This window comes from Pieris rapae, chromosome 12 (assembly GCF_905147795.1).
Source record: "Pieris rapae chromosome 12, ilPieRapa1.1, whole genome shotgun sequence".
NCBI classification, from domain to species: domain Eukaryota; kingdom Metazoa; phylum Arthropoda; class Insecta; order Lepidoptera; family Pieridae; genus Pieris; species Pieris rapae.
The window spans coordinates 8,585,866-8,600,931 of record NC_059520.1 but is presented as its reverse complement, the minus strand read 5'-3'; the positions used below and the strand labels follow the sequence as shown (position 1 = coordinate 8,600,931).

Here is a 15,066-nt window from a genome sequence, read left to right as displayed (position 1 = left end):
TCAAATTGTCGGCCTTGTGTTTCCGGATTTTAATGGAGATTTTTTTAAAGATCAACCACGTATGACGACATATCCTAGGCTTGTATAAAAGCTTCTGAATTCGTCAAATCAGTATCAGTCAAACAGACTAATTCACCCAAAGCACAATGGCAGCTAAGGTAAGACATTATTATTATTTCCTCTGTTTTATTACATAACATAAAATGGATGTATGAAATATCAGTCTTTCCTTTGGTTTTCATATAACACTTTTTTAAGTTAGATTATTACTCGTAAAATATTTACAGAGATTCTTAATTCAACTACGGCAAAAGTACAATTGTTTTGTATTAAATATTATGTAATATTTATATGAAATATTTGCATAGATACCTACACCGGCTGACCAAATAATTACTCTCTTCCAGTTCATCGTATTCCTCTTCGCCGTCGCCGTGGCCCAAGCCGCAGTCGTGGTCGACAATGAAGCCACCAGCTTCGAATACGGCGTCGCCGACCCCAGCACTGGTGACTACAAGAGCCAAAGTGAATCCCGTGTTGGAGGCGTTGTCCGCGGCCAATACTCCCTAATCGAACCTGATGGCTCCAAGCGCACTGTTGACTACACCGCTGACGACGTCAACGGATTCAACGCTGTTGTACGCAAGGACCCAGTCGCCACCTCTGTCGTCACCCCCGTTGTTGCCGCCCGGTCTGTTGTTGCCCCAGTCGTCACCAAACAGTTTGCCCCAGTTACCTACGCTCGCTCATACAGCCCAGCTGTCGTCTCCCCAGTGGTCGGTACCGTTGCCCCCGTCTACGCCAACGCTCCAGTATACGCCTCAGCTCCCCTTGTACGCAACTACGCTGCCCCCACCGTCTACGGAAACACCGTAGTTTCCCAGGCCTACCCCTACTACAACGCCTACAATACTGTCCCAGTCAACTACTACTAAGAACTTGTACAGTCGTTATGTAAATATTGTTATTTCGATGCTTTAAATACAGTTGAATTTCACTATTTTCTAGTATTATTTAATACCTTGTGTTAAATACGCTTTCACTCAAGCTTATTTATATTAATCCAATTTTTCTCTCCATAAAAGCCTTCCTTACAGTTAAAAGAATAAATAAATTAAACATTACTCCAATTCGTACAGCTGTCTACCAGATTTGCACGTGGCTTAGCGTATAAAAAAAATTGTCTTTGTGGTAAGGTAAGGGTAGCATAAAAATGTTTAAAATGATGGGATGTAAGCTTAGTAAAAATCCTATATTAAAGCGAAACAAAGTTCGCGAGTGCAGTAGTGATAAACGATACCTTTATTAATAATAAAATAATCAATCTCATTGCACCGATTTAACTAAAGTAATCATTTATCTTTTATATCCCTAGCGTAAACAGAAAGAGACGAAAGTACATGAGTAAATTAAAAATTATTATTTTTTATATCCCTAGCGTAAACAGAAAGAGACGAAAGTACATGAGTAAATTAAAAATTATTATTTTTATGAATAAAAGTATTTAAATGTTTACTAAAAGTTAACTATATCTAGACATAACTATGCGCAAAATAATAAGCTCAAATATAAGAATCCTCCAACTTTTCTTTTGAAGTAGACTCTTGGGTCGTAGGGTTCAAGTGCACAGGCGCTAATTACGGATTTAAGTTGGCGCCTGGTGAATCGTACTGGTCATCCCAGAGCCTGGAGCTTTCTCGCTCAACGAATAGGTTTCGCAATACAGCGAGGAAATGCTGCCAGCATTAAAAGTACACTGCCGCAGGGACCAAACTTTTAAATTGGTTTTATTTATTTATTTTGTAATTGTTTTACTCCTAGAGCTAACATAAATTATATATAGCAAACAAATACACTGAGAATATAGCCACAGATGGAATACATGATACATTATATAACAAAAAGATTTATAAAAGGGAACAAACAATCAAAGTATTTAATACAATTAACTAACTGTGATTAAATTTAATTAATTAAGCCTAAATTGGTTGTGTTTTGTAATGGTGTAAGAGTGTGGGTATGTACGTGATGGAGTGTATGTGAGGTGTGCTTATGATGTAGATGATTTTGCGCTATGTATATTCTTAATACATTTTTTAACCACATTCCGCGATAACCTAAACAAGTCAATACCTAAATAGTGGTCATTGTATGTCCGGGCAGCGCGATACAAAACTGAGTTTTTAGCATAATTAGTATTCATGTGAGGAACATGAATTATTATTTTTTTATTATTGCTAAGCTTAAGAAAGTTGTGAATATTGTAAATTTGTTTGTTCAGTTTAGGTTTTAATAAAAATAGTTTTGCTAGTTAACTCGTTAATAAACACACGTTTAACGATAAGCGTTATATTTATTTAACATAATACAAAAATAACTTTCCTAAACTTACATACTTTGACACTAAAAAAATTCAAATAGCTTAAAAACTTGTAAGCTCCTTCGTAAAATCGTGCCTCACGCCGAACGCCGTAAAAGGTGATCTACAAAAAACATATAAAACTCCACTTAACAACATATGTGAAAAATTCAAAGCACCATATTTCCTACAGTGTGCTTTGTTTGAAAGTCTAAAAAGGCTTTTATCCTTAAAGTGCATGAAAAGATATCAGGGAAACAGACTTCAAAATATATGCTCCGTAGAAATATGGGTGTTTAGGTTTCGTTACTAAAATAATAGAAATAAAAAATTTATTAGTGGCCCTACAACTCTTTAGGTGTCGGCCTCAGATTTCTGAATCTGTTTCATGATTATGTTATTCATTTATAAATCTATTAGTAATTCCATAGAGGCTATTATCATTATTTTCTTTTCATTAATCGTAGTTCTATCTAATTGATATCTATTTACTTTGTATATTTGCGGACGCGGTCTAGAAAGAGTCCCGTCGCGATTGTGACTTTGTGAGGACATTGCATAGATCTATCTTAGCTGCGCCTTCTTACAAATCTTATAAGTTCTTATTTCCTGCCTGTATATAACATAATTTCATAAGTGTTTGGTTGTCCTCATTTTATTGATTTATTTATCGTTGCATTAAAGATAAGTACACAAATAACACAATACATACAAATTATTAAGGATGCCACGGGTGACCTATCTTAGCTGCGCCTTCTTACAAGTCTTATAAGTTCTTATTTCCTGCCTGTATATAACATAATTTCATAAGTGTCTGGTTGTCCTCATTTTATTGATTTATTTATCGTTGCATTAAAGATAAGAACACAAATAACACAATACATACAAATTATTAAGGATGCCACGGGTGACCTATCTTAGCTGCGCCTTCTTACAAGTCTTGTTAGTTCTTATTTCCTGCCTGTATATAACATAATTTCATAAGTGTTTGGTTGTCCTCATTTTAATGATTTATTTATCGTTTCATTAAAGATAAGAACACAAATAACACAGTACATACAAATTATTAAGGATGCCACGGGCGACCTTATCGCTAACAAGCGATCTCTTCCAGGCCTAGTTAGGGAAATACAAAAAAAAATTGAGTGAAGTGCAAGAACTGGAAAAATGGAAAATAAACGAATTATATTCGTATATACATACTATATAATATATATTATTTTCTTTAATCATTCCTTGACTAAATTGTCGTCGGAGACATTAATTTATGTATATTAGGCTTGAGGCTTATTTCTTTTCATTCTACCCGCATGTCCTTATATGTGACATACAGATAAGCTAATGTACAACCCACATTCGCTTTTTATCTAAGCTTAAAAGCTCCATATGTTGCCGTTTAAATTATATTAACCTCATGATGCTATTAAGATTCAGAACGAGGTGCCTAATATTACATAGCTTATACATTAATAAGTAATTAAGGCTGAGTTTAGTGTACTAAGTACATATTGCCCGCATTTGTGATGGCAGATGGGTCAAGAAGACCCTTGCTTGGAAAAGCCCAGTGTGAAGATTCTTCTTCTTCTCTCTTTCTAGTGAGGGAATATGGAATACAAGGGGGTCAGAATTGGAAATATGTCGCCAGAAAAACTCGTGTAACAACAACATAATGAAATTTAATAAATATCTGACATAAGTTATACCTTCTAACTTTATTTATTGTATACAATAAATAAAGTTACAATCTTAAATAGAAAAGAAATTGGTGTGGTAGAAACATAAACTGGACACAGTTTTTCTGTCCACCAGGACGTCGTCGAACCTATTAAAATAAATAACTTAAAGAATAATATAAAGAAAATAATCAAATATTAATAAAAACTTTATTTTTTACAAAAGGTTGTACCCTGTGTTGTTGTACATGTTTAAAACAGTTAAAGAAATAATAATAATTTAAGTGTTACAAATTAAGAATGAGTGAACGAGTGAGTGTGTGTGTATACGCATGTATTTGAGAGTAGCTGAAAGTTGTTATCATCATGCACTGTGCCTGTGTTATCATTGGAGAGCTCCCAGTCAAACCAAGATGAGTAAGGCCTCTGTAAATTCGAAATCCATCTGTATAGTTTGACTATCACAGAATCCATTGATATGGAAATTTTATTAAAAGGAAGGGACCTCTAAATGCAAAGCGTTGGGCAAAAAATAAATCATAATACCAAAGACATATTAAAGTTCATTAAACTATAACATAATGTTAACATGCGAATTATCGAATATATTTATATGTGGGTGCCTGGTATATGCTATAAGAGCGAATTACCTATGATTACATCGCCAAAAAGAAATACTCGTTTTAAAGATCACAAGGAAGGCAAAACGACAAAATAGTATTCAAGGTGAGGTTGACATTTATTGCGCTCATTACGTTAAACTTTGTTTGATTTAATGCTCTTTAAATTAATAGATTTTTTTCCTCTAAATGTAAAGTCGAGCAAGTTTATTTGCGAGTATTTTTATTATTTTTATATTCTCAGTTTTTAATTAAAATTACGACATAAAAGTTGTGGTGTATGTAGTAAATATCCATACTTGAACACTTAATGATTCCTTAAACTAACGCAAAAATTTAATGACGTCATTGACCGTCGTCACGGGATGCGCTTATAATACACATTATTCATTAAAAAGATTCTGATACATAATTACGTAAAAATCCAAAAATGTATACTCTATAACTCGAACATCAAAAAAGAAAAGTAAGTTGTAGTTAGTAAAATAACAGGTGTCTTAAAATAAAGTTTACATAATTGATTTAGCTTACGAACGCATCAAATCACGCATCTTGGTGCCTTATTTTCAAAACTTTCTCTTGGCTATTACCAAAGAACATGGTTCCAGGAGGACGGAACAATGTGTAAACGTATAGTACGACTTACTTGAAATTCTCCAAAATAATAGAAATAAAATCCAAAATAATAATTGTTCGGGATCGGGGCTTCTAATGTATTGTTTTTGTCATATGCACGTGCAATTAATGAAACCATTTATCTATATATATATACATATATATATATATATGTATATATATATATATATATATATATGTGTATATATATATATATATATACATATATATATATATATGTATATATTATTTAACAATGAATCTATAGAAACTGCTCATTTAACATTTATTAGATGTGTCAGTAGAGTGTCTATGTAATATTTTACGTTTTTAGATGTTAAATAAAAACCAAAATATCTATTAAATCTTGTTTTATTTCATGTTAATTTAAAGAGCAATTCTGGAAGTTTATGAAAAACCACCGTTTGGAAATGCGCACCCTTCATTTGTTCACACTCATTTAACCTGGAGCTAAATGTTTTTTAGACTTTTTTGTTCTCTATCACTGCAAGGCCCTCTTTTCATTTCTTTTTTCTCTCTCAATGCATTGTCTTGTTTTGGATGATAGTGATCTAACGTTGATAGCGCATAATTGTAATCGACCTGGAGCTCCTTTTCTTGTTTTGGTTTTACGATTTCGGATTGGATCGATAGATTTTCGAGAATAAGTGAGGTCAACTCGGAACAAAATCATCTAACACTTTGTCAATGCGGAAGCGTAATATATAGTTGATACATTAAAACCGCCCCCAAACTTTACAGTAGGTAATTGATTTATGAATAAGTCATAAGGCGGATCTATTTGAACCTCTTATATAAACTTAAGTTTTTACCAATTTAGTGTTTATTATATATGCATAAAATGCACATACATTCATTGTAGTATTGGTCTTTCTTAAGAGACAAAATGTATTGTTTTCAGAGAATATTTTTCTTACGCTTTTGTTTTACAATGTATTTGCTTAGAATATCATTAAATATATATTGTTGTAAAATAATAATAATAATCTATATTGTTTTCACTAGCAAACTGTGAAATCGTCTCCCAATGGGTGCACACTCATCTCCAACTATTCAAAATTGAGTAGAGTGTACCTTCCTCAAGGGGCGGCAACGCTGGGTGCGTTGCCTAATAATGACTGCCCTTTTTGAGCATCCCGTATGCTCGTTTCCTCCCTGTTATATACTTTAAAAAAAGTGTGTGTGTACAAAGTACACATGTCAGAAGTGAAACTTCTTAAAGGTAAAAACCCCAATAGATGATCATGTATCAGTATTTGACCACTCCATGTATTTGTATTTCTATATTTACACTGTTTACACACTGTATACGCGCTAATGATTATATAAATAAATAAAAAATCTGCGCTTACTGCACAAGACGTTATGCGACAGAATTGCCATCTAAAATTCTAATATGTAACTACTAAACGAATACATCAACCAACAGCGTGTATTTTTCTCTCTCTCTATCTATCGGTGTCAATCGCTCTTTCCCTTTTTGTTGAAGAAAATGGAGAGAGCGATTGCTTATTGCATACTAAATTAGTTAAAAAGTGTCATTGCAATATTTATAAACGAATATCTAGAAAATAGAATCAAGCGGCAATTTTGTATTACTGAGTTTTATGATCGTAAAAAATTGCAAGGCGCTAAAGAGCGCTTATACATATAAAAAAGTAAATTGCAACTAAATTAATGTCAAAATTTCATATGTAAATGTATGTTGTTGTATGTATGTGTATGTTATATGTTAATAATGTATGTATATTATGCTAAGCAAATTACTCGAAACAAAAAATACGCCTATTAATAGACACTTAGCAAATTACAAGATTGTTGTAAATCAGGGACGCATAGGTTAGAAATAAAACAACAGGTTATATTTTAGCAACATTTTTATTAAGAATTCCACAATGGAACAAATTTCTTCCATATATCTATGCCTATTCAAGTTGTAGGTACAAGTAGTGGATTATAACGGCATTGTTTTACATTAAGTGCATATTATGGACTATTAATATACCTGTATTTACGTCCGTAACGCATTATATACCGAATATACTGGATATACGTGCTATGAGTTATTTTCCTCGAGTTTTCATAGTAATTTATGACGCCTGCAAAATTTTTATAGCAAAGTGTATTAACACGTCATTGCTCAAAATTATGTTAAGGCGCATGTTTTTTAACACGTATATCCACCGTAACATAAAGCTCAGTACGTTTTTACATTTTAATGCCAACACATAATAGAAGAAAAAGTTGCTTTTATAACAAAACACATGCCCCTTAAGGAAGCAAACAAATGTTAGCCTACTACATTGAACTAACGAAAATAATCGCAAAATGTTACCACACTAAAAAATTCGCTAGTACATTAAATTAACATCATTCAATTAATTCACTAAGCCGCGTGCCTTCAAACAGGAATAAATTCGTATTAGCCGAGAAATTTCAATTTCGTTGGCAAATTTTGAAGTACACGCAACCAGTGGGTTCGCTCTAGGACCACTTTATTGCGATTCTAAAAAAACAATAGTATTATGAAATGTTAGATTGAACAAAGAGTATTTATTGAGAAACTGTCATAGACTATGTAGTATATAATCTATTTAAAAGTTCAGTGGCCCATTGACAAGCGAACACCCACTAAGCATGGTTATACCGTATGCCAATTTGTACATTATGTATAAGTTTATGTACATCAACCCGCTACACGCCTGCCTATCCTATATATATAGTACAAAAACGAAGTCCAACTAATAAATACCTATGTATAATCACATGTAAGTGCTATTCTTACGGTTAAGGGTTCATATAAAAGTCGCTTGAAAAAATCACAGACAATCACTTTTCTTTACACACGATACCGATTACTCCTTACCAAGCATTATGTTACATTACTTAGTTTTACAACCACGATGGTTTGCTTTACACTACCCACTAAGCCAGTACTTCTGTATACCCTTGCTCCTCATGAACTAAATGAAATCAGCGTATTGTCTTGATAACACAATATCGTATACGAATAAATAATTTAGATTTCAACCATTAGTAACCAACAGTGCGGGCTGCCATACATTTAATTTGTACTCCTCAGTAACTAGAAAACGAATGCTCCATTTTTGGCAACATTATAAACATTTTAATCCGAAATTTGTACTGATATCAATTGTAAGACTTTATTTGTACTTTAGTTCTTGAATTATAACCGTGCTCGATTTTTTTTTTAATTTTTTTACCTTTCGTGGAGGTTTTTACACTACACCAAGAACATGTAATAACACCAAAACTTCGTAATCGAAGTGATTAAATATAAGTGTTTTATTTACAGCAATGATGAATATTCAACTAAAATATTTGACGCAATTTTGTACACCACAGATTTGGGCGAATTTTTCACTAATATTCGATGTTGTTACACATGATGTTAACGTTTGACAGATGACGTAACGTGACACTGACACCAAATCTTAATTAACGTCAAATATGAACTAGTGCACTTAAAACATAATAAAATCAAAATACCCGACTGTCAATTCCTTATCAACCTAATTATAAACATGGACGGGTGAAAACTTGTAAGGAAAATAAAAACAAAACAAAATAAAAATAAAATAAATTTGTTACAATTTTAATTCGCAGAAACCTAACAAACAATATTTTCATTTCCTTAAAACATAGTAACATCTATGCAACACAAATAACTGGGGGAAAAAAATTAATAAAAATTATGAAAAAAAAAAAATAGGGTTTATACTCCTCAGAGTGTAGGTACTAAAATGGATCTCGGGGCCGATCTCTGCGCATGAGGTAGAACTTGAGATTATAATAACTAGCCTAAATAACATTTAACATTATAGGACCGCCAACTCAGCTAAGTGAGACATGAGCACACACCGAGTCGAGGGCACTGACTACCAATCAGAGATTCATTATGCGATCAAGACTGAACCCGTTCTCAAGCCAGCCCCCTTACTACATGAAAAAACATTAATACTTTGATAAGCTTCAAGTGAATTCTGAGGTAGTATATTTGTACTTTTTAATTTTTTTTTTCTTTCTTAACCTATATAATTTTCGTCATATAAAAATCTATTTAAAAGACTTATTTAATCCTCGAGGTAGATAAACTTATGTGCTAAACTAAATTGTGCCGTTACAGTGTTCGGCGGAACTCAGTGACGGCACAATTCATGTGACGGCAGAGGGTCACCATACCCGTAACAATCTTTGGCTTTACCATCACGAGACATCGCGACATATATACACTTAAAACTAACTTAAACCTAATTCCTTAGCGAACCCATTAAGAGAAAGTTTAAGCAAAATAAATGCAGCTTTGAGCCATTCACCTATTGCACAGAGAGAGGTAGATTAATGCCCGTCCTTTACTGCAATTGTTTGGACCAGGGCTCATCGATTTGCTCAAACTTCAAAATTATTCAATATTCAACAAAACCTCACCGAATTTTCTAGAATTTCCCGCAACGAGATCGGCCCGAGGAGGGGGATACACCGACTTTATGTTATCACATCAAATACAACATTACATCTATCGTGGACAAAATCCCACGTTAATTAGACATAACAATGAGAAAACTTAATGCGAACTAGTATACTGGTTACCGAATTATCGAAGTAAATTGACGTACTCAAGCCAGCGATCCGTTGAACATAACTATGCATTAATGCAACTCTTTCACATATCACAAAAAACATTAAATGTCAAAAGAAATCACATGAATTTTAAATTCATAAAAACAGAGGGTACCTATTAAAAAAAAACAATTTAAAATGACACCTAACAATACTTAACGCAAAACATACTAAGAATGTATTTCTTTTCACTAAATAAACGTCAAATAATTCCAACACATTACCCCAACTAGAAACACTTATGAATCTTACATTTTTCATACTAGTTCTAAGTTATGGCATATTTTACATCCACGAAATTTGTCGGAGCCCAAGACGCTCTTCGCGCGTACAACGTACTCTGTTGCGTACTGTACGTGACGTCACGTGACGTCACAAACGCTAAAGAGGTCTACAGGGAAGTTACGTCCGTTACATCGCCTCATCTGGGCGACCATTTAGGCCAATCAAAATCCCGACCACAACTCTTAAATCATTTGACCGAGAAACAATGATAAATTACTGGTAAAGATTATAAAATATCAATTAACAATATTGAAGTATAAAATCTTTAGAGACTTTGTAAAATAGCTTCTTTAGTTGAAATCAAAACATCTTTGTACAGGAATACTCGAAAATATTTTTCTTATATAAACCTGGTGCTACGAGGCGTAGACAATTCCAGATTCATAGAAACACCTACGACCCGTAACAATATAGAAACCAAATGATACCGGGCGTGTAAATAGACGCTAATTTTAAGAAAATCGAGGTAAACGTTCAGATATAATCTACGTTACACGGAAAAATTATAATAAAATCACTGAGCCTTGTAAGCGTTAAAAAATCTATTGTAACCTAAATAAATAAATATGAATGCAACTCATTCCTAAATATCAGGAATAGCACACAGTCGCCACATTCACACTTAAAAAGAAATAAATATAAAAAAATAAATAATTGTAATGAGGGTATTTGGCACTGTCCCGTTGATTGCTACAAATGCGGATAAATGTCGCCCCTCACATAACACTGGCCTCGTTAAATATTCAAATCTCAACCGGTTGCACTCGAAATGACTAGCTATATTAAGTGGTCTCTAAATGCTAACGAACGGAATGTTAAAATCGACACCATCGCGACAAAACATATAATATTTGGTCTCAATAGTAACAACCGTGCGAGCGGGGAACGAACAGCGAACATTCACCTCACTTCAGGCCAATGTTGAGTACAAACTCAAAATCGCGTGAATTAATTAAAAAGCCTGTTCTATTGTATCACAGATGCGTTAAAACTTAAACCGGGTTTGCAGTCTATTGTCGTCGCATCGTGTTTTAGAAAGAGATACTCGGTTCGTCATCTCTGTCACACTAATAGGTTGACATGGGTGACAGAGACGGCGCTATACGAGGCCGAAGCTGGGTGAGTATCTCTTTCTAAAGCACGATGCGACTTTAAATGGGCGGGTAATGTCTCGAGGGTCAGGCGATACTTTCTCCTAATATTTACATACAAGCCTTTGACCGTCTCGAGAGAGGTAAAATAAAGGTAACTCTGAAGGATACAGCGACATGAATTAAGTAACAATTAGAACGATTCCGAATCTTAAAAATCTAAGATCAAATTTTGAGGTAGACTGTTACATAAATATGCATAAACGAGGTATATTGTACTGGTCGGCTCGGAATCGCGTGGAATCCGAACCGGCCGGATTCCGTGACCCTGTTGACAGTGAATGAAACCCTATTGAAAATATTGCTTTTTTTATACAAGAGATGGGGTTTTAATAAATTGTCAAAACACTAGTACCCACATTTTGTAAATATTTTTTAAACAATTAATAAACTATTGCGTCAATCTCAACCTTAAATAACTTTTAATAATAGAATTAGTAAAAAAAGTACCCACAATTTGTACATGTTTTTGAAATACAATTAATAATCTATTCCGTCAATCTCAACGTCGAATAACTTAATAATTAGTAAAAAATAAAGTACCCACATTTTGTAAAAATATTTTTTTTAGTTAATCGGCGTTAAAAAGATACCTTATATAGAAAAAATCTCGAAAAGGTTTTTAATAATTAGAAATTGTCAGTTTAATTCACTGTCACACCAGGGTCACAAAGAAGAGAAGAGGTAGATTGTTTGATTTACTGGGTATGGTTGGGTAAAGGTCCTTGGTGGGGCGTGACCTGATGACGATGCTCGCGGGCAATGTGTCGCCGCACTGTGTTGTTACGCGTGAATGTTCGCGAGCAGTGTGGACATGGCACACGAATGCCTTGATGCCGCTGCCGGATGTGAGCGCGCAGATTCGTCTCGTAGCCGTATAGCCGTTCGCAGTATGGGCATTTTAGTTTCTTTCCTGGAATGTTTAATAGATAATTTATTTTTAAAAACATTCAAAATATCGCACATTGCAATATGTAATATATGATCGCATAATAAATTATTAATTTGACGAATATTCAAATGATCTTATCCTTGGGATTGATTTGCTTCAGTTCATTTGTTGTATGACTCAAAACTTGGCAATTCTTTTTTCATACGCCCTTAACTTGCAAACTGGAGGTAAATGTAAATTTCTAATTAAATTAATTTCTTTTCTTGTTCATAAGCGTACTTGTTTACTTTTAATAACAGTATTTTTAACTTTTAAAATAATGACGAGAAAACTACATACTTTTCATCCAAATTTACACAATAAAATGTATGCTACTTTTTTCTTATGTTGTAGTTAACACTATAAAAGAGCTGTGTTAGACTGGGGCATTTTTAACATGGCTGTGCACTTATTTACTTTTCGTACGGTAAAATAGACTATGAGGTAAGGAAACCGAACTATATTACAGAAGGTTTATCCCTACCTATTATGAAAAATATCATAAAACAGATACAGAATATTGATAGTATGTAATACTTTCACATAAGTAAATGTTGTATAATATGTTGCAGTAAATTGGTTAAGACAAAATAACACACTGGCTTTCGATCAGACAGATAGTTAAACGTTTTCGACGCTGCTTTATTTAAATCAAAATGCTAGTGACTTGATTGAAAATCGATCTTTAATTAACTGTCTAGAGATTCAATTAACTCTTCGATTTAACTACTTTACTGCATTATATATACATATTAATGAAATATAATAAATTTTATTATTTTAAAGTATAAATGTGTCGACAGATGGCGTTAAAGTGAACAACAATCACAATTTTACTTTCACTAGAATTCAAGTATCATGATTTATTACCGTCAGCAGTAGCGATCCCACCAGACTTGCTGGTGATGATCTTGGGCGGCCAGAGGTCAGGGCTGGGTTTGGGTGGCGAAGTCTGCGGGTCGTGGTAGTTAGTGGTTGGGATCGGCGCTGGGGGAGATGAGTTGTTGTACCCACCGCCATGGTATTCGTTTTCGTTTTTTATCCGTAAATCTGTAATAGCAGCATTATAGTTAGCAACAAAATAAAAATTAATAAAGAATTATATTTTTTTTTAACGCCAAAGGAAAGCCTAGGTAAACTTTATATCAGCTACATAATATATTAGTGTACATCTTTAGCATGAGGGTAATTTTTCTATGAAACGTCACGAAAGTGTGCAGCGTTTTTGTCGAAGAATCCCAAAAGCGATTGAGACCAATTGAGAGAAAGGGAGATCAAGAAAAAATACACACTGTTGGTTAATGTATTCATTTAGTAGTTACATATTAGAACCTTAGATGGAAATTCAGTCGCATAACGTCTTTGTGCAGTAAACGAAGATTTTATCAATACCACCTATACAGATAGATATAGATATACAAGTGATGGTACATGATCATCTATTGGAACTTATACCTTAGTAATAATTAATTTACAAAGAAGTTTCACTGACATGTGTACTTTATTTTGTATACGGCATCTATAAATATATGACAACCAAATGTTTATTTCTAAAAAGGCAACAAATATTTCCCCATTAGGAACCGGTTTAATTGAAAATTCAATTGTCCCATATTCCTTTAAACCTTCCCTAAACCTCGACAGATAGATAGTTATAATATGGAAAAAAATAAATAATTGTCTGTACCTTCAGCACCCTGATCCGTTGGTAAGCGCTCCATTATCTCTTCTTTAACTGATGAAAACCGTTCGTAGCCATTGTTCTTTATAGGGTTCGCGACGCTGGATGTGCAATCTGGATTCTCTTCATACTTAACGCTCGCCCCTGGTGATGATCGCGTGTCTGGTTCATCAGCTACGCTGCCGCAATGTGATGATGATGAGGTTTGTCTGAAATAATGGTGAATTCGAAAGTTAAGTTCAGATAGCATAACTCAATACCCCCCTTGCATCGTAACATTTTATCCCCCCACCCAATTCGTTACGTAATACGTCAAAAATTCTATCATTCTTTATATGAATTATTAATTTCTTACCTGTAATTCCTAGTCAGTGGGCTCTGCGATGGCGATTGCTTAGGTGGTGCAGGCCGTCTATGGGACGACGAATGCAAGTGAGCTTGGGGCGCATACCGTCCCATCCCACCACCACTTCCATGTATGGGTATGCCGTATGGTGGTATTATTGGGGCAAAAGTAGTAGAGTGGGATGGTGGGGACTCCTGAACCTCACAATTGCCGGATCCGGAAACTGGACTGGTCTTGACACGGGTTTCCACACGATCGCTCGACACTTGCTGGGTCTGATGCTTCATCCATGCGTCTTGGGACATTTCCATTGACAAGCCTTTAACCTGGAATTTTTTATATAATATTTTATAAGAGAAATATCAAGTCAGTTTAAGTTATGTGTACATATTGCAGTTGCTTATATACTTCTGCTTTGTATTTGAAGGGACCAAATAAAGAGTGCAATGCAGCAATTTAACAAAAACGTTAACTGATATTTTTAACGCATCATCTATCATTACAAATAAGTCACTTGCAACAGTTCAATAGTTTCATTCATTAATTCAATTCATACATTTTCTTATACGCAATAAAGTTTTAGCTAGTCAAGACGCTCCGTATATACTATAGGTATATACAGTACTATAGAGTAAATATAACCTCGTTTTAGACCACCTTATAGATTCGTCAAGCCTAAGACACACGATACTACATCAAGATAAGAATATTATGACGTGTGATGTTTCAGCCACTTGATATTT

The 15,066-nt window shown here is 34.0% G+C and overlaps 2 protein-coding genes across 3 annotated transcripts in view; one reads left to right on the top strand and one right to left on the bottom strand.

Moving 5' to 3' along the window:
• The first annotated feature begins 70 nt into the window (after nucleotides 1-70).
• On the top strand, nucleotides 71-1,000 carry LOC110999331 (larval/pupal rigid cuticle protein 66-like). The gene is made up of 2 exons (XM_022268344.2): nucleotides 71-158; nucleotides 408-1,000. The coding sequence occupies exons 1-2, from the start codon at nucleotides 147-149 to the stop codon at nucleotides 933-935; spliced, it is 540 nt and encodes a 179-aa protein (XP_022124036.2). The 5' UTR covers nucleotides 71-146; the 3' UTR covers nucleotides 936-1,000.
• Nucleotides 1,001-11,750: 10,750 nt separating this feature from the next.
• The window catches only part of LOC110999329 (zinc finger protein chinmo), a 41,763-nt gene continuing 38,447 nt past the window's right edge, over nucleotides 11,751-15,066 (bottom strand). For both annotated transcript variants that reach the window (XM_022268341.2, XM_022268340.2), the window contains exons 4-7: nucleotides 14,333-14,649; nucleotides 13,984-14,186; nucleotides 13,167-13,346; nucleotides 11,751-12,278 (exon numbers count right to left, since the gene is read on the bottom strand). In XM_022268341.2, the coding sequence (XP_022124033.1) occupies nucleotides 12,064-12,278; nucleotides 13,167-13,346; nucleotides 13,984-14,186; nucleotides 14,333-14,649 (915 nt within the window). In that variant the 3' untranslated portion in view covers nucleotides 11,751-12,063. The remainder of the gene's footprint in view (nucleotides 12,279-13,166; nucleotides 13,347-13,983; nucleotides 14,187-14,332; nucleotides 14,650-15,066) is intronic.